Here is a 22,033-nt window from a genome sequence, read left to right on the forward strand (position 1 = left end):
TAGGGAAAATACCATTTCACACCACAAGATTGGCGAAATTCAGAAAGTCTGATGGTACAAATGGTTGACCAGGGTGTTGAACAACAGGCACTCTTCACCCCAATGGAAATATAAACCAGTACAATTACTTTGGAAAACAATTTGTATTTTCTAATAAAATCGTACCTGGATGTACCTCGCCCACCAGCAACTCCCCTCTCAGGTTTATTAGCCTAGAAAACCCTCACGCATGTGTGCCCCAGACATGGTTGACAGGTCCATAGCAGCACTGTTTACATGAGCTCGTAAAGCTCTTGAAGGCAAAACCCAAATGTCCTTCAGAAATACAGTGGATGACCAAAAAATGTGGCATATTCTTAAGCTAGGAATTCTACACATCAGTGAAAGTGAATGACCTATGACTGCACATATCGAGATGGGGGACGGTCACGAAGGTAAGGCTGTGCAGTAAGGAAAGTAGTAGCACCTGCCTGCATATAGTCATTTATATAAAGTTCAAAAAAACAGGCAGAACTAATCAATAGGTTATGTATGTATGTGATAAAACAATAAAGACGAGCGAGGACATGAAAAGGCATTAAACTTAGAAGAGTGGTTCTTTCTCACTCGATGGAAGGCAGTGGGACCAGGGATTCTGTTTGTTAACCTGAGTGGTGATTACATGGGTGTTCCTTTCATTATTATTTAAAACTACAAATAACATGGTATTTTTCTATGTGTTATGCATTGCACGATTAAAAAGTTAAAGAGAAGAATGAGTATTTTTCTAGATTGTTCTAGAACTGAATCTACCATGGCAATGAAACGCCCTTTGTGTGACTTTGAAGCTGTTTCCCCTTTCCTTCAAAGAGGCTCTGTTTTCCCAAGGCTACAGATCTCTTTTGTGGTGTTCCACCTAAATAACAAATTCCCTGATGGTGCTGATCGTACTAGTGCAGCTGATCCAGTCACACCCACCCCCCAGATAAACCTATTACATCTACTTAATAGTAGTTCCATCCAAGTCATAAGCAGAAGAAGTTGTGTTACGTCTGGTTCTTCCCAGGAAATGGAGACAAAAATAACTGAGGTCCAACCAATCACTTTACGCTGGCTTGGTGTCTTTGGTGGTGCTGTAGGTGGTTAGGACTCTACAGGGTGGTGAATGAGCTCAGAGATTTAATTGTTTACTTTCAGAGAAAACTGGACATTTTAAAATCCACTTACCATTTACATTGACAGTAGGATGGTAAAACCGATTTTTGCACCCTTAGGGACACGTGATGCCGTAATCACAACCTCCCGCATCCACTTCACTGGTAGCCACTTTTATCTACACTACTTTTATCTGCCTTTGCGGGACAGCAGGTGTCTGATGATAGAATGAAGTCATCTTTTCATTCAAGCCATTCAATATATGCTATTTTTTAAATTTTTTTTAAGATTTTATTTGTTTGACAGAGAGAGAACGCAAGCGGGGGGAGCAGCAAGCAGAGGGAGAAGGAGAAGCAGGCTCCCTGCTGAGCAGAGAGCCCGATGTGGGGCTCAATCCCAGGACCCTGGAATCATGACCTGAGCCAAAGGCAGATGCTCAACCAACTGAGCCACCCAGGCGCCCCCAATATATGCTATTTTTAAATGTTTCCCTTATCTCTGAGTTCTAAGGAGAGGTTGCATTAAAGAGAATTTCTTTTTTCCTTTGGTGTAAATACTTATGGAACTTAGACATAGACGCATTGAAGCAGATGCTCTGCAGACCGGCATGTGCTGGGGCTTTCAGAGAGGTTGATTAAACTGGCTCATGTGTTTACATTTAAATTAGGAAGAAAATCTTCTGGGGGGTGTGTGTGTGTGTGTGTGTGTGTGTGTGTGTGTGTGTGTGTGTGTGTGTGTGTGTGTGTGTGTGTGTGTTTTAAACTATGAGTCAGAACCTTGGATTACTGGAATTCAACTATGAAATCTTCCTGGAAGGCCATGAGGAGTGGTACTTCTCCTCTACTGACACAGAGGATCAGGGAAACTTTTATTTATTCTGCAGTGTATAAAACAAGATAATGAGTTTCTTTTCTCCAGAAGTGGAAGGGCAATCCCATATATGTGATAACAAGAGATTTAGTAATAATAAAGGTAGATAGGTAATAAAAGGCAGATAGTCTTCATGCCTTCATTTGATATAACATGCAGAGCACATTCTTATTTTATAATCTCAGGCCAGTGTCACTGGGCTTCAGTTTTCTCAGATTAAAATAGAGCCCTCTCCTAGGGCTGGGGATTAAATGAAATAATGTACGTCCAGTGTCTATCACAGTGTCTGATGCTTGTTAAGAATGCCTTAATAGTTAGGGGCATCTGGGTGGCTCAGATGGTTAAGCGTCTGCCTTCGGCTCGGGTCATGATCCCAGGGTCCTGGGATCAAGCCCTACATCGGGCTCCCTGTTCAGTGGGGAGCCTGCTTCTCCCTCTCCCACTCCCCCTGCTTGTGCTCTCTCTCTGTCAAATAAATACAATATTAAAAAAAAAAAAAAGAATGCCTTAACAGTTAGAAACAGCCCAAATGCCCTTTAACAGGAAATTGGGTAAAGAACCTTATTGCCTTCACACAGTGGAATATTAGCAGTTAAAACCCAAATGCACTGTAGCAACACACAACGCTGGATGGACCTGAGCAATATAATACTAGAAGAAAAGAGTAGGTCCTGAAAGATTACATAGAGCATGATGCACTCTACATAAAGTTAAAAACAACTAAATAAATCATCTGCTTTATAAAGCACATATGCAGTAAAGCTTTATAAAAGGGGGGGAGGGCATATTGGTTCCCTTGAGTTGGAGGAAACACACGCCTAGGTGGGAAGTAAGGTAGCTCTAGGTTGTTGTCAAAGTCCTGGCTTTTGTTTTTTGTTTTGGTTTTGTGGATGCTTTTTATACTATATTTGACTAAACAAAAGTGAGTCGTGCATGAACTGCTAGCAAGGGTGTGCCATGATGTGAGAATTAGGATTAAGCCACTTCCCCAAGGTCCACTTGAGCAATGGTGATGATAATTACGAAAGAAAGAACTGTGTTCAGGCCAAGATTTGCCAGGAACTCCCTGAGTGATGGTATTTTATTTTTGCAGGTGAAGTATTAGGGAGTCAGGGCCTTGCCTTCTGATACTTTTGTGACTTAGGTTTTTATTATAAGAGGAAACTTTTTTTTAAGTCACTAAAATTGAAAGCCATATACCTTTCAGCTCTCAAGCTCATTTTGCCCACCTTTTTCATTCCTTTGATTACTTGTCATTAAGATTCCATACTGTTGTCATCCCTCATGTCATGAAGCTGAGGAATCATAGTCAGAAGAGTCTTGGATGACTCAGGGTTGACTCAGAAGGGCTCTGCCAGCACCAGCTGGGGGCACAGGAAGTGCTGGGGGGTGCAGGGAGCATTGTGTTTTCCGCACAACAGAGTGCATTAGAGAAAAATAGGAATTGCTGTGATTGTTAAGTTTTATCAGTTAAATCAAGTGCCAGCATACAGGCTTTTATAAAATATTTTTAGATCTAATCAATCTTAGCATCAATTATTCATACTTTATAAACTGAATCATAAACAATTTAATTATCCGTTTCTATTATCTTGAGGAAAGCTAGAAAGGCCTGTGTGCTTTTTTCCTCCCTCCCCACATATGGTCACCAAAGTGTGCATCAGAAAGGGTTTAAGGATGGAGCTGTTACCTACGGGCTGTTTCTCACGGTGCAGTTCGGACTCTTGAAGGTAAAAACGAATATTAATGCCATCATGTTGATGGAGTTTCCACACGAAGAGAGAACATCCGTGTTTATCTAGGCAGGAATCGGTGCAGATGGGGCGATTTCGTGATTTATTCACTCCCCCAGAGTAACAGTGCTTCCTCCGCCCCCGCGGAAGGGCCTTCGGGGCTTGTCTGTGAAATGAATCCACAGAGGACAGAGAGGAGCCGAGTGAGCGTTGTGCTTGTAGGTCACACCACCCTGAAGATGGCCTCATGCGGGCCCTTGCTCCATCGGGGACAGTGGAGCTTATCGGACGGAGCTCATTTGGTACATCAGGATTTGATGATAAATAAGTCACCCTTCCATTAGTCTTTTCTGGCTAACACTGTCCACATACTCTATGTGGCAAGATAGTGAATCAGTCTGGCGGAAGACGCGTCTTGGTAGGTTTTGAAATGAGACAGAGGCAGGCAGGGATGTCCTGATGCTCTTACCCCAGGAGAAAGCAGGCAGCATTTCTCTATCAGTGGAGTATGATGGTAGAGATGCACCGGCTGAAAGCCAGTGGCCTAGGTTTAGTTAGAATTGTTTCTCAAAGGGCACACACGAAAATGAAAATGGTAGAGTTTGCTTCCCAGCCATAGTACCCTCTGCCCCAGAGTGAGGCTACTGTTTGGTTCAGGATTCAGGTGGGGTTGCAGATACCCTGTCTTGACTAATTAATTCTGGGTTAAGGGGCTTTTGTTCAGTTTGCTTTAATCAAGGAATTCCTTTTTTTTTTTTAATGGTTAGAAAGTATGTAGTTAAAACTACCCAGAACTGGAACCACTAAGATTTTTGTGCTGGCTTACTATATATGCATCTTAAAGTCCTCACCATTACCTTTGGCATCAAGCTCCTGGTATGGACCCCGGAGCTCTGCATTCTTTTTAAAATTTATTTATTTATTTATGTAATCTCTATACCCAATGTGGGGCTCTAACTCATGACCCCAAGACCAAGAGTCAGACGCTCCTCTGACTGAGCCAGCCAAGTGCCCCTGAGCTCTGCATTCTTGATCCCAGAGATGGCAGACACATTTGCAGAATCACTTTTACTTAAGACTAATCATTTTGTTAGTCTAGTATGCGTATGTATGAGTACTAACCAAGCATGCCTGTTTTCATGTTGTGATAGTTCAATTAAGCAGTTAATGGAAGTTAATAACAATCCTAGAATATCAGTGCTGGAAGGGACCTCAGAGACCAGCCTAATGGTTTTAAAAATGAGAAATCTGAGGCCTGCACCTCACCCATGCCAACATACTGAACTACCTCTGTGAGGAGTCATGCATCACATGAATTAAAATAGGTAAGCTTTGTCAATTGAGTAAATATTGCCCTTCTGTTATTTGCAAGGCAATATATGTTAAAAACTCTACCCTAAAAGTTTCCACCGTGTACCTCAAATCCTAAACATGCCATTTTTATGAGGTCTCTTGGAATTTCCTAGGGAAACTAATACATACATGGTTATCTATATGAAGGTATGTGTGTGCGTGCATGCACGCATGTGTGCGTGGTTATCTATATTAAGGTATGTGCGTGCGTGCGTGCACGCATGTGTGCGTGGTTATCTATATTAAGGTGTGTGCGTGCGTGCGTGCACGCATGTGTGCGTGGTTATCTATATTAAGGTGTGTGCGTGCGTGCGTGCACGCATGTGTGCGTGGTTATCTATATTAAGGTGTGTGCGTGCGTGCGTGCACGCATGTGTGCGTGGTTATCTATATTAAGGTGTGTGTGTGCGTGCGTGCACGCATGTGTGCGTGGTTATCTATATTAAGGTGTGTGTGTGCGTGCATGCATGCATGTGTGCGTGGTTATCTATATTAAGGTATATCTATATCTGTATGTCTTCACGCCTTTTCTATCTGGGACCCAGAGCTGTCCAGCAACCTCATTTGCTGAGAGTATGGCCAGGAACAGGGAGGATGCCCAGAATGTGTCTGAGCAGTCACAATGACTGCCAGAATATGCCTGTTCCCCAATCACAAGAACCACCCCCCCCAAGCTCTCCCTCAGAGCCTGTTTACACTAACTTTAGACACAACTCTAACAGACTTGGTTGTGCTAAGCATGGAGTAGAAGCAGCAGCTGGGAAGGAAACTGAAAGAGAACCAATACCTTCTTTGACAAGAGGAAATGCGGGGAAAAGATCAAAGCAGGCAGAGAACAAAAGCCCGTAGTTTCAGGCCACCTTGCTTAAGGAGAGACAGCTCTCCCCATCTCAGAGGCTCTAGGGGGTGTCCCACTATTACAGAGGGGGATTGTGATTTAAGATCATGGGAGTGGCCTCTAGTCATTAAGTGAAAGTTAAATAATGTTTGTGATAGATCCTCTATTAAAGTTTAGAAGATTTGCATCCAAAGTGGCTCAAATAAAAATTGTTTTGGCACTTAAAGAAGTAAAACCATGGGGAATCTGGAAAAATTCAGGTATGCAAAAGTGGCTTTTCCACCCAGCCAGAGAAAGAAAGGAGACTGTTTTAATATATTCTCATCATCCCAGATTCTGGCCTGCCTTTCTAAGCTGCAACAAGAGAGGGTCTGTTTCTGAAACAGGACATTTACCTCACTTGAATTATCATATAAAGAACAGGAAAAATTACATGATGTATGTGAAAGTTGATTGCTGATATCAGATAGTTTATCATTTTCCTTTTATATCAGAGCTGATGTCATGGTGCTCCCAATGTTAAATCTTGGTTTTACTCACAGGGAAAAACTTTCGAGCCCCATTATCTGTCCTTGGAGGCCTGAAGGGTTTGGGGTCTCTTGGGCCATTCTCTGTGGCCCCTAAAGGGTGAGGCAGAATGCTAAAGGGTAAGTCAGGTGGGCTGCCCCCCACGCCTAGACTTGCAGAGCCTCCCCTCCTTCCATGCCCAACCACTGCAACAACTGAGCACTAGAAAGAGGCACTATGCGATGTGTCTCTTAGCCCAGCATCCTGAACCTCCTTGGACCAACTGCACCTGTTTGTTGCGTAGAAATTACTATCATTAAGACCATGTTGCCACCAAGACCCATTCCTCCCCATGCCCTTCCCATCTGTGATTCTTCTCTGCTCTCCTTTACCTTCTTATGTTTTGTCCCCAGCACCCATGTCGGTCTCACTAAGTGTGCAGTCAAATAGCATTAGGCAAACAAACACACAGGGCAAGTGCTGCTCACATATGCCCCCTGCCTTTCTCCCACATTCCAGTGGGATCTCACTTCCAAAGAGGTGCATTGGCTGTCACCACTGCACAAAGGGTTCAGGGGCAATGTCAAGTTCTTTGCCTGTTAACTGCCAGCCCATACCTACACGGTCGACTGAATACCATGCTGATAATGACAGTCTTTGTAAAATATACATTTCCACAAAATAACTTGGATATATTTTCTTTTCACAGTTACACACAGGTTTGAAATATGCCATGGAATGCTTGTCTGTGCTTTTTTTTTTTTAAATCACAAATGTGTATCTGAAGAAAAAAATTGACACACACCTCCCAGTAACATCACTATAAATAATATGTGTACATTTGAAAGGAAATTGTATACCTTAAATCATAGGAACTGATAGACTATAATGAAACACATTTATAGGAATTACTGTAATGGCATTTATCCTTAATATGACTTAGACTGCTCACTGGAATAGTCGGTAATATATAAATGTCTGCTTCAAAGTTTGGGGACTCAGTGGTTTTCATTTGAGGGAGCTGGTTGAAGAAAACATTGAAATAATGCACTTAACTATTCTTGTATTTTTAGCATGCACATCTCTGAAAGCCAACAAGAATTCTTCAGAATGCTGGATGAAAAAATTGAAAAGGTAAGTAAAATAAATGAACCACTTGTTTCAAAGGAAATATGCTAACTGCCTCATGAGTTAAGGTAATAATATTCTGATTTCTGTGTTACAAAGCTGTTCTTGTAAGGGGATGGGTAGAGAGTTAAAACAAAAGTCTCCCCTCACAACAAAAACAACAAAAAAAAATGTGACTATGAGAATGTTTAATGTATGCTGGAGCAGCACCCAAGACCCTAGGCTTGTTGATCATTAATTACATGTATAGGGCCAAATAGAGACTAGTAAGAGCCTTTGCCTAGAGACAGAACATTGCTATCCCTGCACATTGTCTGCACCTGAAACCCTGCTCTCACTTGAGACGGCAAGCAAGAAGGTCGTTAGTGCCTGCAAAAAACCTATGGAGTGTCCGCTATATGCCTGACACTGCTCTGAGTTCTGTACAAACATCGCATGCATGTTGCAGTCAATTCCCACCGCAGGGAAATGGCTCAGAGACAGGTATCATCTGCATTTTACAGACAAGGAAACTAAGGCTCACAATACTTGAATAACTTACCAAGGTTTGCAATGCCAATAGTGGTCAAGTTGGAATTCCAGCCCACATCTGCCTGACCCCAAAGCAGAATCTCCCAAGTTGCTTCTCTAGGAGCGTGGGGATTTTACATTGACAGGAAGATCTGTGTGGAAATTGAACCCATACTTCGGATCTCAGAGTGCCATATGCTAATCAACTGAATGAAGTATGGAATATGGTAAGAATTAAAGGCTTACTTACATACTTGTAGAATTTAAATTCATCACTGCAGGGGGTGAATTTTAAATACTACAGTTATAAATCTGAGTATTACCATTTGAAAACCCTGTTCTGAAGAAGAGTAAAATTCTAAATTCAGAACATAGCACAACTATGATTAAGGCATCATGGGCCAGTTTTGCCTTTGAAGTTTTTTCCATTTTAATTTGTATTTATTTTTTACTTTTTGTGGCCCTTTTATCTGAGCATTCCTTCATGAATTCCTATGTCATGATATATATCACTCAATGGAAAATAATGAAGGGCTTAAATTCATCAGTATTTTAGCAGCAGACCTCATTCTGAAGTGGACCTCCTCAAAGAATAGTTGTGCAATCTTCTAATGCACCATTAAAGGACCACATATGTTGCCAATGTGAAAGGTAGAGATGGATGATGAATTAGAATGGAACTTTAACCTACAGTATTTCTTGGCTATGCATAAATACTCCTTTGCATATAATTTATTTTATTTTATTTTATTTTTAGAGAGGGGGAGTGAAGGGGCAGAGGGAGAGAGAGAGAGAGAGAAAGAATCTCAAGCAGGCTCCACACCCAGGGCTGAGCCCAACTCAGGGCTCGATCTCACCACGCTGAGATCATGACCTGAGCCAAAATCAAGAGTCGAATGCTCAACCAGCTGAGCCACTCAGGTGCCCCCCCACCCATTTTTTTAGTGAAATCCTGGCTTACATATGATTTTTAGATTGAAAACTTCATTTAGGAATAATTACCAAGTTTCATGTATTGGTTCAAAAGCTGTTCAACTTGTCAATAACATTTGTTTTAGTAAAGAAAGGCAAAAAAAATAAATATTTTTTTTCCCACTATAAGGCTGTAGACCTTTTCTTTCTCAGTTTGTTTGGGCTCTATGGCAATAAAAAGATCTTAATAGAGTTAGTCTGTAAAGGTTGAAACCTGAATAGTAAGTTACTATCTTTTTAACCAAAAGTTACAAACCCTGACAAGGCATTTAAGATGATCTAATCCCTTCCTGGTGTGTTTCCGTAATTGAAATTCTACCTCCTTTTACTCAAAACTGGAATTCATTGTTCCCATCTGAAATCCGATTTCCCTTTTACCTTTTGCATCCAGTGTGTAGAGTATGATGTGTCTAACACAACAAAAGAAAAGTTTATAACTTGATCATTTGTTGGATGGAGCCTTCCCTAGACAAAGGAGCATTTTCAACATAAACAGTATTCCCACTATGGAATACATTTATGTTCAAAGAGCTGTTATGTAATCTGTGACATGCACCCAGTTATAGATTTCTAGGGGAATTTTCTATCCGGTCTGAACCAGGCTTTCCTGTTTCTTCCCTCTTATCTAAAGTTCATCTTTCTGAATATTTTGAACATGCTGTTCTGTGTATTATTTAACCATTGAGCCTCTAAGATTAAAATGTTCCTTCTTAATATATGCATTTGACTTAATATAATCTTCACTATATTTTATATAACCAAGATTGGACGTGGATTCTTATCAATTATTTTCCTGACTTTCCACCATTGCTAAATATGTCTTTAGTCCAAGGTAGCCTGAGGACAACCATAAATGTGACTCAGATCTATTCTTTAGGTTTTATAGGATTAATTTTAAAAAGCAAAAAACAGGGGCACCTGGCAGGCACAGTCAGTTAAGTGTCCAGCTCTTGGTTTCAGCTCAGGTCATGATCTCGGGGTTGTAAGATCGAGCCCCACATCGGGCTCCACCCTGAGCACAGAGTGGGCTTCAGACTCTCTCCCTCTGCCCCTCCCTGCTCTGCATTCTCTCTCTCTCTCTCAAATAAATAAATCTTTAAAAAGAAAAAAACACCTCAAGTGCTTCATGCTAAAAATTGGAGTCATTCTCAGAGGGCTTGAGTTTTGAGATTTAATATCTCTCAGAAATGTCCAGGGATTCCTTTTTCTTCCTTCAATTGATAAGCAAAATTGACTGAATGTGCAGAGATTTAAGTCTGCCCTTCCTTGATTCTTCCTTTATATTTATTGAATGTCTGTAGGACATGGTTTCAATTTACCCTTCAACTCTCGACACCAAAAGAAATCTCTGTCTCTCTCAAGAGAGATGTAGAAGTACCATTAGTATAAAGAAAGTATAGTATAAAGACTGTTAGATGGTCTCATATTTACAGTGGAACTTAAGTTGGACGGCTCTAGTTCGCACCTTCAGCTGGACCAGCATTTTCTGAGAAGTTAATGATGGCAAAGGAAAGCAAGTAGCAAAAATGCCTTTAAAAAACTTACCACTTACTGAGTACCAGATAGTTACTTATTCAGGATAGACAATAGATAGGAAATTTGGGATACAAAATATGTAGGTAACAGTCCCTGGCCTTGAGGAGCTCAATTTTAAAAGTACATTTCTTTCACAATGTAATCGTTTTACTGATTGGAACCCTTCATCCATCACCCCCTTCTCCCCACACCCCCCTGCCCTCCGTCGTCACCGGGAGCCAGGTCCTCCCGTACCGAACACAAGTGTTTGTTGGGTCAGGTGTTGAAACTTCAGGTCCCATTAACCAGGCAGCCAGGACAGCTTCCCGGACACTTGGTACTATTTCCACTGCGCTGGCATCTAGAAGGCCCCGACACTGAGCTGCATCTGGGAGAGCTTTGGTCAGGAGAGCAATGAGAGTTCTAAAGAACTTTATTAACCTCTATTTGATTTACTTCTGCATTTCCTTTGTGGAGAGTAAAAATCCTATGACACAATAGGAGCACCTCATTTACTTTCACCTCATTATGTTTTACTCGGATATTCAACTGGAGTATGACCTGAGCTGAAGAAGGCAGAAACTTAACAGACTGAGCCATCCAGACATCCCAAGACAGCTCTTAATATTAAATAAAGAATGTCTCAGTACAGTGCCATTTGCATCTGATTAGTTTTTCTCAAGCAAGACTTTGTAAGCTTTGTTAAGCCGTGAGCATCTTTTTGGAATCTTATAAAAGTTATAGAGACTCTCCCCTATAAAAATGCACATATCATATACACAAATTTCTTAAGTAAAATGTCAGGGTTTGAAAATTCCCTGGAGCCTGTCCCTGGGCCCCAGGCCAAGAACCTGTGGATTTCTTTATGATGGCATTTCATTGACGTGCTGCTTCCCTCTGATCCAGGGCCTATCTGCACCCGTGAACCTTACTCGCAATGATCCATATAGATCTCTGGTTTTAAAGACTAGGAAACTCCACACAAACCCATTCTCCTTTTCTTACTGCCCTTCCTTCCTCTCAAAAGTAGCTGATAGTACTTCACCCCCTGAGGATGAGCGACCAGCACACCTACTGTATCATCTTGCTTATTCCTGTATGAGCTTGAGATTCTGTCACTGTTGACTGGAATTATTCATTATAACCTTTTGAGGAAATGTATGAGAAAGAGCAGCTCTGGATTTAAAATCGGCTGATTTTAAAGGACGTGTGTTCATCGATAGACCTGTACATCTATTAAAAAAATCATTTACACTTAGAATATGTTTGCGTTCCTGCAGTGGCCTGGTTCCCTTGGCCCCAGAACTAAGCCTAGCTGGTGAGAAAGAGCATGTCTGCATTTATAAAGTTATTTCAAGGGCTCTTCCTCGTAATACTACATCAGCTCAATCTGAACCATGTCTTGAATCAATGTGTTGGAGATCAGAAGGTGTTTGCTTTTCACTTGGTGAAGAGAGTGACTAGCATGTAATTTACAAACCATGATGTTTGGTTCTATATATAAACTATCCCTGTAGAGGACTGTGTAACTTCAGAGTTGCTATAGAATCAGATACAATGTGTGGCAGATGCAGCTGATGATAGGTTTTACTTTCTGGGCAGTGTTTGAAGGCCTCCTCAGTGCCCACTAGGGAAGAGAAACATGGGACTGTTGTATCAAATCCTAAGGAATGTTACACAGCCTGCCTGTGTGTGCAGAGGAAATCATAGGGTGTGCCTCCCTTCTTGCTTTTCACTTTTAGCAACAGCCAAGGCCGGCAACAGCCCTCAACACTGGTGGAGAGAGGCTCTTGCTGGCATGTATATTTTGCAAGTGGGCTGGTTTGCCAATATCATTTCATTAAACAGTTTTGTGGTAGTATGGCCTTACCTTTGCCTAATAAGCAGAACCTTCCTTGTGTCCCCCTGCCTTGCCTTCCCTCTCTCCTGTGTGTACCTTTCCTCATTCATCAGCCAAATTAAAGCTGTAATTACAAGGGTAAGGATGGGACTCAGTCCTGTTCTGTTTTTCTCCCTACTGAATAGTCATGATGATAACGCTGGTGTAGGAACCACTGGCAAAGCGTGTGCATGCTCTGGGCTGAGATGCTAAGGTAGCTGATAGGAATAGATGGTGCGGCCAAGGAAGATAAAGCAGGCAACGAGCCTGAAAGACATGAAACACTCAGCCTCTGCTTGCTTGCTTTTTTCTGGAGGGCTTGATTTTCTGAGAATTCTTGAGGTACTATCAGCCGGGCTCTTTAGGGAGCAGCAGAGAAGAGTTCAGATTCCAGAACGATAGGGTACATGAATGCAGATAAGAACCCTGCCGTTTTTATGAATGAAGTGTGGCCGACTGTAATGTGGGGCACAACCAGTGAATGGTGTCATTTTGCCATGGTGCAGTAGTTAGGCAAGGGAGGGCAGCCCAGGGTACCACTCAGAGCAGAGACAGTGATGCTGGTGTGGCCATTGCCTTGTTGCCATTCCGTTTCTCCTTCCTGTCCTCTTCCTGGGCTGTTTCCCTTCCTCTGTGTGGCCTTTCCATTCTTTGCGTTTGGCAGCCAGGGGCATTGTCTTAACCCTCTGGGCTAAGATTTGTCTTTGGGAATCATTTGTCTTTGCTCCCACAGAACCCAGCACAGAACAGATGCTTAGCAAACTTGTTGAATGAGGGAATGGTACAAATAAGACCGTAGGGCTTAGCAGAAGCGAAAGCATACAGGGAAGGAGGTACGGTCAGGCAGACTCCTACAGTAGAGGGCTCAGCAAGATAGGAGGTGCTCTTAACAAAGAATAGCACAATAAGTAGCTAGCAGGTGCAGAGCCAAGACCTGCATTGAGAGAGGGCAAGGAAAGAGGCAGCGCAGAGGAAGAGAAAGAGCCTTGCTTGCTTCCAGCCCGGGGCCAGATCTGAGGACCAGCTCCAGTTGTAGCTGTGTGGCCCCAGGCTGATTGTTAGACCTTTCGGATCCTCTGGTTCCTCCTTGAAAAATTTGCATAACAATGCCAACTTGTCTGGGAAATTAGAGATAATTCACCAGAGTCTAGCGGAGAGTTTGGTCTGTGGGACATGCTTGAAGTTGTTTGTATCCTTATCATCAAGGCCATTTGTAGAGAATGAGGGGAGGTGGGTTTTGAGGGGGCAAAAACTGAAACTAAAAATGCAGAACTTAACAGCTTGAATTTTGCTCCAGCAAAAGTGTCTTCCTGTGGTACAGATGTCTCCTTACAGGTGGAGTATTGGAAGAAGATTCTTTTCCAGTGTGCACTGACCTGCCTTCCTCCTGTGTGGCATAAACATCTTAAGGAATTAGATTCATGTGAACATTTTTAGCGCCATTAAATAACCTTGCACTAGCTTTTGAGCTGTGATTACAGAACGAGTCAGTGAGTCTGTGGCCTGGGTAGAGCTGGATCCCTATATATAGATTTTTCGTGTTTAGAGGGTTAACTCTTGTAGATTTTTTTTAAAACACGCTTTTACAAATAGCAATACCAGCCTCAAAATGCTTGTGACAACAACAAAAACAACAAAAAGTTAGGAAAGGGGATCTCCCCAAAAATCATTAAAACAGTAAAACTGACTTCTTTTGATTCATTTAATAAGCATAACTGGGACGTGTTCTCTGGACCCAGAAATGAGCCAGGGGCCATAGGAGGTGCATAATTTAAAAGTTGGGTTCTTGCCTTTAGGGAACGTCTAATCTAGAAGCATAAAATTTTGAGTTGAGAGGAACTTTAGAGAATATGTTTTCCGATTGCTCCCGACTCTTTAAAATTCCCACTAAGCAAATCCTCTGTAGCAAAGAATGACACATGCCCATTTATATCATTTGGGAAGGAATTACGAAGCATATTATGTTCTGTACATTTCTTGAGAGTTTTATTCTGAGATAATCTTGTTATTAATGGATACTTATTCCTTTCTTTGAAGTTCTGTTGAGTGGAGACATACTCTGTTTCATTCCTAGAAAAAAGCATTCTTGGAGCAGTTAATTCTAGATTGCCCTCATTTAATCCCATTTTCCTACATAGATTCAAAAGAGGAGTACCAGAATTCTTTAAACTCATATTCCCAAAATTGGTTGTCGGAGGTTGTGGAGACATTTAATCATATCCTGCCTCCCTTCCGGGTTCTTAACAAACTGAAAATTGACACAAGGAGCCAGGTGACTCTCATGGGTCAGTGTCTCCCTTATTCATGAGCCTCATAATTCCCAAATGCAGAGCTTCTAGTAAACTAGTTCGGAATATATTTGCAACACTTAAAATATCGAAAGGATCTATAGCTGGAATATATAAAGAAGTACTATTAATACAAACCAATAAAATCATTGATGAAACTTCTGGGTTGGTATCCTTGAAATTCTTTTACATCTATACAATAAAGTTTGCTGAAGCATTCTGTGTTTGATAGCAAACAGAAAGGCCCCGGAAGCAGCCTAAGTGTCTACCTGTGGAGGAATGAGTAGACGAAACTGTAGGAATCTGCAGTGGAGTATTATACAGCAGTTAAAGGAAGTGAATCAGGTACATATATCTATATGGACTGTATAGATTTGAAACCATATTATTAGATGAACAAAGAAATATGCAGAATGATAAAAATTGTATGATACCATCCCAATTAAAAAATGTAAAAATGCCATACATGGACATTCAGCAAGTATTTATGAAGTACTGGCTATATGCCATATGCACTGATACACACACATATACATGTGTATGTGCACACATTGATATGGTATATTTTTATATGATATATTTATATATGGCATGTGTTTATGTCTGTTACACATTTAAACATGCATAGACACATAAAGCATAGTTTATCGAGTAAAAATATGAATGTTAGAGTATCAAAAATGAGCTGGGAGGCCGCCTACTAAACCCATGACCATTGTTGTGCCTGGGGACTGGGACAGCAATTTCATCAGGGAGAGTGGCAGCTAGAAGCAAATGTTACAAAATAAAAAGTCTGTCTGGAAAACACGTCTTTGTCAAGAGGCATATGGATTGAAATCCCAAACTTGCTACAGCCACTGTCCTGAAGGAGGTGAACCCCAGAGAAGCCATGAGGCTTCATGTCCTAGAGGAAGTGAACCCTAGAGGAGACCCACAAGACTTCATGTCCTAGAGGAAGTGAATCCTAGAGGAGACCCATGAAACTTCATGTCCTAGAGGAAGTAAACCCTAGAGGAGACTTCATGTCTAGAAGAAGTGAATCCTAGAGGAGGCACATGAGGCTTCATGTCTAGAGGAAGTGAATCCTAGAGGAGACACATGAGACTTCATGTCCTAGAGGAACTGAACCCTAGAGGGGACCCACAAGGCTCAATCTACCAAGTAGGTTGACCTGGCCTGGGGGTGAGGGGGTGGTATTTAAATCTTAACTCTTACACCTGAGAGTAGACTAAGACATCTCTTTGAATTAAGTCCATCACATGGCCTGGAAATCTTCCACAAATAATTCCACAAAAATTTATGTTATATCTATTTATCATTAGAAGGAATCGGTTACAACAGGGAAAAATTTTACAAGATAACATTAAGTGGAAAAAAATGTGTCTATCATAGGATTGAAACTATATAAAAATGACAGATATATGGACAGAGATTTAAATGAAACTTGGAAACTATCCAATTTATTAGGTAGGTTATAGGAAAATTTGATTTTGATTGATGGTTTTCTTGTTTGTAAAATAAGAACAATTTTATAAAAATGACATTTTAGAAAAGAACTCTGACCCCATCTTGAGAGACGTTTCTCTCAAGACGGAAATTATCTCCGTTGCTTGAGCTTCTAGGAAGAGGGCCAAACCCTTGACAATGTTAACCTCTGAACCCACTGACCGTAATTCTGTTCTCTGCAACAGGGGTGGGCAAACTATAGTCCATGAGCCAAATCCAGCTCACCACACAAGAATGGGTTTTACGTCTTTCAATGGTTGGGAAAAGCAAAAAACAATATGTTTTCTGACGTGAAAAATTACATGAAATTCCAGTTTTAGTGTCCACAAATAAAGTTTTATTGGAACGCAGCCACGCTCATTCTTCTCCTTTTATCTATGGCTGCCTTCATGCTTCCAACAGCAGAGCTGAGTGGCAACAGAGACCGTATGGAATGCAGAGCCTAAAATATTTACTATTTGGCCCTTCACAGAGAAGGTTGCCAACTCCTGCCCTCCGACATCAGTTCACCCTGGCCTAGAGATACGAACCTCCCACCTTTATCCTCATTCCTGCTCACTTCCTGGGGGGTGGGGGGAGAAGGAGCGTCATTGAAGTCATCTGAGTGCCAGTGTCAGATAAAGCTTGAGAAATATGTGCCTTAAAGCTTCTAAAATACCCTCCTTTTTGTTCGTAGAATGAGGATTCGGGTATAATAAACACTTCATGGGGGTTTTAAAGCCGTGTAGTTAATACTTGCTCTCTCTTGGAAATGAAAAGCTCAGTACACTGGGACTGTTGTCCCTGCTGCTGTTATCATTGACGATCATGCTTCTGCCTGGTCAAAGAAGCCGTCACAAGCTGTCACACTCCTACTGCTCTTTACAAACGAGACCTTTTTCCAACCGAAATAATAACGCGTGAGTCTAATTAGAATAAAGCTCATTAGAAACAGAGATGGCCGTTAATGCCTTGACTGATTTTTCTAATGAAGTAAGTCGGAGGAGGAGACTTGAACAGCGCAGCTAATTATTTTTGCTTTTTTTTTTTTTTGGCATTTCCTCAAAACTGTGGTTAGAAATTGTTGTTGGACTGTTAGTGAAAATGCTGCTGGAGCACTGACGGAAGACACCCTGCCACTTCCAGCCCCGAGGAAGGGGTGGAGGGCGCCTGCTTTGGGCCCGCTGCCCCGCAGGCGGAGGGTGGGGGAGGGCCTTCATTTCCACTTTTCCTCTCTTTTCCCGCCTCCTGCCTCCACATCATGGGTGTTCTGGATTCCAGCTCATCATTCACAGATGCTCAAGCTGTGGCATATAGCTCTCCTGCCCCTGTATTCTGGGTTCAGGGACAGAGCTTTCAAATGTCCAGATTCTCGTGGAAATTTGGATCCGAGGTTGCCTCTGGATGGTGCTGCATGGAGGCAAAGGTCAGGGGAATAAGAGGCATTAGGTGGGCAGCGCAAGGATGTGGCCCATTAAATCTCTGCGCCAAGATACAGTCGCAGCAGTTGTGTTTCCTTAATTGGGGTGTTCTTGGGCACCCTGAAAGCCACAGTGCAGGATAGCAGTCTATCCAGGAGGCAAAACTATGTCAAGAAACTGAAACTCAGGATGCCCCCGATTAGGAAGAGAGAGGAGGAAGAGGAATCATATCAAGGAAGCAGACAGGAAGTAGGAGAATCAAAATAATGCACAGGGCAGAAACTAACGGTGGTTCCTGGTGTCATCCAGAGAGGTAAAGGAGAGAAGAATGAATGCTTCCTTTGGTCAGTCAGTCAGTCAGTCAGCAAACAAGAGCCTGCTTTATGACAAATGTAGCTCACAGTTTGAGACAGAAATAAGCCTCATTAAAACAAACTTCCATAATGAGCCTCCGTTACAAAACTTAATGTTTGCTTTCTACAAACATGAGAGTCTTCCCTAAAATATTTAGTTGTCTGGCCCCTTTGCAGTACCTGTGAGGTTTTTAATCAGAACTTTGTGACAACAACCAAGACTGAGTTTAAGACTCCGGGATGAATATTATAAAAAGAGAACCAGACTGGGAATGCAAACTGGTGCAGACACTGTGGAAACGGTATGGAGGTTCCTCAAAAAATTAAAAGTAGAACTACCATATGATCTAGTAATCACACTACTGGGTATCCACCCAAAGAATACGAAAACACTAATCTGAAAAGCTATATATACCCTTATGTTTAGTGTAGCATTATTTACAATAGCCAAGATATTGGCTATTGTAAAAAGCAACCCAAATGTCCATGGACAGATGAGTGGACAAAGAAGATGTGGTGTGTATATATACACAATGGAATATGACTCAGCCATAAAAAAGAATGGAATCTTGCCATTTGCAACAACATGGATGGATCTAGAAAGTCTAATGGTAAGCGAAATAAGTCAGTCAGAGAAAGACAAATACCATATGACTCCACTGGTATGTGGAATTTAGAAACAAAACAAATGAACAAAGAAAAAAAAAAAAGAGAGAAACCCAAAAATAGACTGTTAACTATAGAGAACAAACAGATGGTCACCAGAGGGTAGGGGGTGGGGGATGGGTGAAATAGGTGGTGGGGATTAAGAGTACACTTTTCATGATGAGCACTGAGTAATGTATAGAATTCCTGAATCACTACATTGTATACCTAAAACTAATATAACACTGTATGTTAACTATACTGGAATTAATTTTTTTTAAAAAAGGGACAGCTGGTGTTCCTATTACACTTGCATTAGATTGACTTAGAATTTAGATTTTAGCTGTCCAGATGCACATTTTTAAATCAAAACATAAAATTGCAATTGCCTTGTCCAAAAAAAAGAGAGAGAGAGAGAACCAGACATGATTCCTTATGTGGTTTACATAAGCATTATTTATATAAATAAGAATGCTAAGTAGTAGACATAGGATTCTGATACCAGCTTTTATTCCCCCATCTTGCATTCCTGCTGCCCTCTGCTAAATTCCAGGCTCTTCTTGAGACCCAGACTGTGCCCCAGTCTCTGCTGATTCTGGTGTTCAAAACTTACTCTTTATCAGCGGTGTTGTTGAAGAGGACTGCTTTTCCTAGTGCGATCCACAAAGTGGTGACAACTTGCTTCACTTATTAAAGTCCAAGACACTTCCAGAAGACATCATGTAACAACCTCCATCCCTACACACACACACGCGCGCGCGCGCGCGCACGCACACATGCATACACAGCAACACCTCCCTCCAAATGCCTGAGTATTCATAACCATTGTGACCACACAAGGATGAATGAGACACTTCCTGCTGCCTAGAGTAAGGGAGGCAAACATTTTGGCTAAAATCACTATAAAGTGTGGTGGTGGGATGGAAGGGAAAAGATTCTCCCTGAGCAGCTGGGGGAAATGTCACTTGAAGATATGATGTTGGAACACCACCGTGAAGGCTGAGCGGCCATAGGGTGACAGCTGGGGAGGGGGGTCTGTGAGAAGGGAACAATATGTGTGAAAATGCAGTGGTATCCAAGCAGGAGCCGCTGGACACAGGGGGTGACAGGTCCGGTCATTTTGTTTATGTGCCTCTTTGGTCACAGAGTGTGCTTGGACCATCCCTTAGTAACCACTTTTTTTCTTTGGGATATTTGATTGAGGTTTTTTTCATGCCTAGTAAAAAGGCTGTAATGAAAATATTTGTACATATATTTCTAAGAACTTTCTGAAGATATCATTTACATGGCATAAAATTTACTCATTTTATATGTGCAATGCAGTAATTTTTAGTGAATTTACCAAATGATGCAACCATCACCACCTTCCAGTGTTAGAACATTTCCATCACCTCAAGAAGGTCCCTCCTGCCAGCTTACAGTCAATCCCCAGGCCCACTTCCAGCCCCAGGGAAACAATGCATGTATTTTTTTAAAACCTATATTTGGGGGTTTATCTTTGAGACTGATTTCAGTGATTGCTATAATAAAGGGTATGAACATTTTTATGACTCATAGTAGGTATTACCAAGGTACCCTTCAAAGCCGCTATACCATTTGACACAGCTGCCAGCAAGATAGGAGAATTACATTTCTTCGTGTACTCTCAAGAAGTGGGTGTCGCTATTTTTCAATAATATCTAATTATTTGATTTGTATTTTTTGATGACTGAAGCAGACCATTTTTCTATCTCTGTGTTCACTGGTCTTACTTCATTCTGAATGAGTTTCCAGTTTATACCCTTCCTTCCCTCTTACTGAGATCCTCTTACTGTCCATTTTTATAGGTATGAGCTCCTTCTATAACTCATTGACACATTATATGCTACAGGTATTTTTCCCATTATGAAATTTGCCTTTTTATTTTATTATTTTTTACCCTGCAAAAGTTCATTTTCACATGATCAAGTGTGTTCCTCTTTTTATCTTTTCCCTTGCAATCTTTTTCTATTCCTTTGTATAAGTTTATTTCCCTCTTTCCCTGAGAGCTATTTCCCTCTCCAGAACCCTGACAGAAGTTCTGTTGTATTATTAAGATTTAGCACATCCATTCTCTTGGAATCTGTCATTCCTGGTGATCCCCTTTGTCAGCTACTGAATTCTTACCTCTCATGCTGTGTATCTGGGATATCTTATTCTGTGCAGGTGATGTTTCTGATGGGTCAGTTTTAATAAGATCATGGGGAAAGTGGCACCCTTGCAAGGGAGAGACCTAGATGGAGCCCTGTTATTTGCAGATGAGGGACCAAGGTGTGCTGTCGGTCTGGGAAGAATGATCCTTTGGTTCCAAAGGCCTAGATTAAGCCATTCTTTGGCAATTAGAAAGAGGCAGAGTTTGGGTCCAGCTGTTGAACAGTGTCATGGGCAGCATGGAAAACTATCTGACATTTTCCAGCCTAAAAGAGAAGGCTCCCAGTCTGGAATGGGGTAAATGGAGACCCATCCTACATTAGATGCAAGGTCAGAGGGGGAAACCTCTAAGTCCCCTTTCAACTCTGAAACTTCACAACTCTAGATATTTTTCTTTTTTTTTTATATAACTCTAGATACTTTTCATCCTTTCACTTATGCAACAAATACTCACTGAGCATCTCACATGTGGCTAACACTAGTCTTGAGTCCTGAAGATTCAGCATTGTATAAAACAGTCCCTGCCTACCTATTGGTTCTATTCAAGAGAGAAAACAGCCAATAAAGAAAGGAATTAATATATTAATGTCAGGAAATGATAAGTAATATAAACAAAAATGAAGCAGAGTAAGGGAAGTGCTGTTGTGTATAAAGTGTTCAGGGAACCTGAGGTGGCATTTGAGCAGAGATCCAGAAAAGTGCACCCAAGTGCTTGGCTTGTTTGAGGACTTGAATGTAACTGACTCATTCAGCTGTGGGCCCAATTTCTCACCTAGACAGTTTTTTCACTCCTGCATCTGTTGATCTCATTTTTTAATATCATCATTAGAGCCCTAATTTATTAATTACCTCCCTCCCATGTGCCAAGCTTTGCTAAACACCTTACATGTATTACTTCTGATTCCCTCAGCAGCTGCATTCCTTCCTAACTGCATGTTAGGTCTTACTGTCCCCATTTTATAGATGGAGAAATGGAGACTTGATGCATCCTCGCAGTAACAACCATATGGTTCTGATCTACCCCACTGGAAAAATACTCAGTTCACAGCTGAGTGTTATGTACTTGAGGTGTATGTATTAGGCTGAATGCACACAGGTCTACAGAAATGTACTAGAGACTTCCAAGATAAAATCACACCTGTGACTGGACGGCCAGTCCTTGACTATTTGTCTAGTTAAACTTAAGGAGAAAAGCACTGTAGGTACTTTGGGGGAACAATTCTCTTATTTGAA

At 41.5% G+C, this 22,033-nt stretch overlaps 1 protein-coding gene across 1 annotated transcript in view; it reads left to right on the top strand.

Moving 5' to 3' along the window:
• The window catches only part of CUNH1orf21 (chromosome unknown C1orf21 homolog), a 221,529-nt gene that overhangs the window by 195,203 nt on the left and 4,293 nt on the right, over positions 1-22,033 (top strand). The window contains exon 5 of the mRNA XM_028121568.2: positions 7,509-7,569. Coding sequence (XP_027977369.1) covers positions 7,509-7,569 — 61 coding nt within the window. The remainder of the gene's footprint in view (positions 1-7,508; positions 7,570-22,033) is intronic.

Source organism: Eumetopias jubatus, unplaced genomic scaffold (assembly GCF_037043125.1).
Source record: "Eumetopias jubatus isolate StellerSeaLion01/CBP00866 unplaced genomic scaffold, mEumJub1_p1.0 scaffold_12, whole genome shotgun sequence".
Lineage (NCBI taxonomy): Eukaryota > Metazoa > Chordata > Mammalia > Carnivora > Otariidae > Eumetopias > Eumetopias jubatus.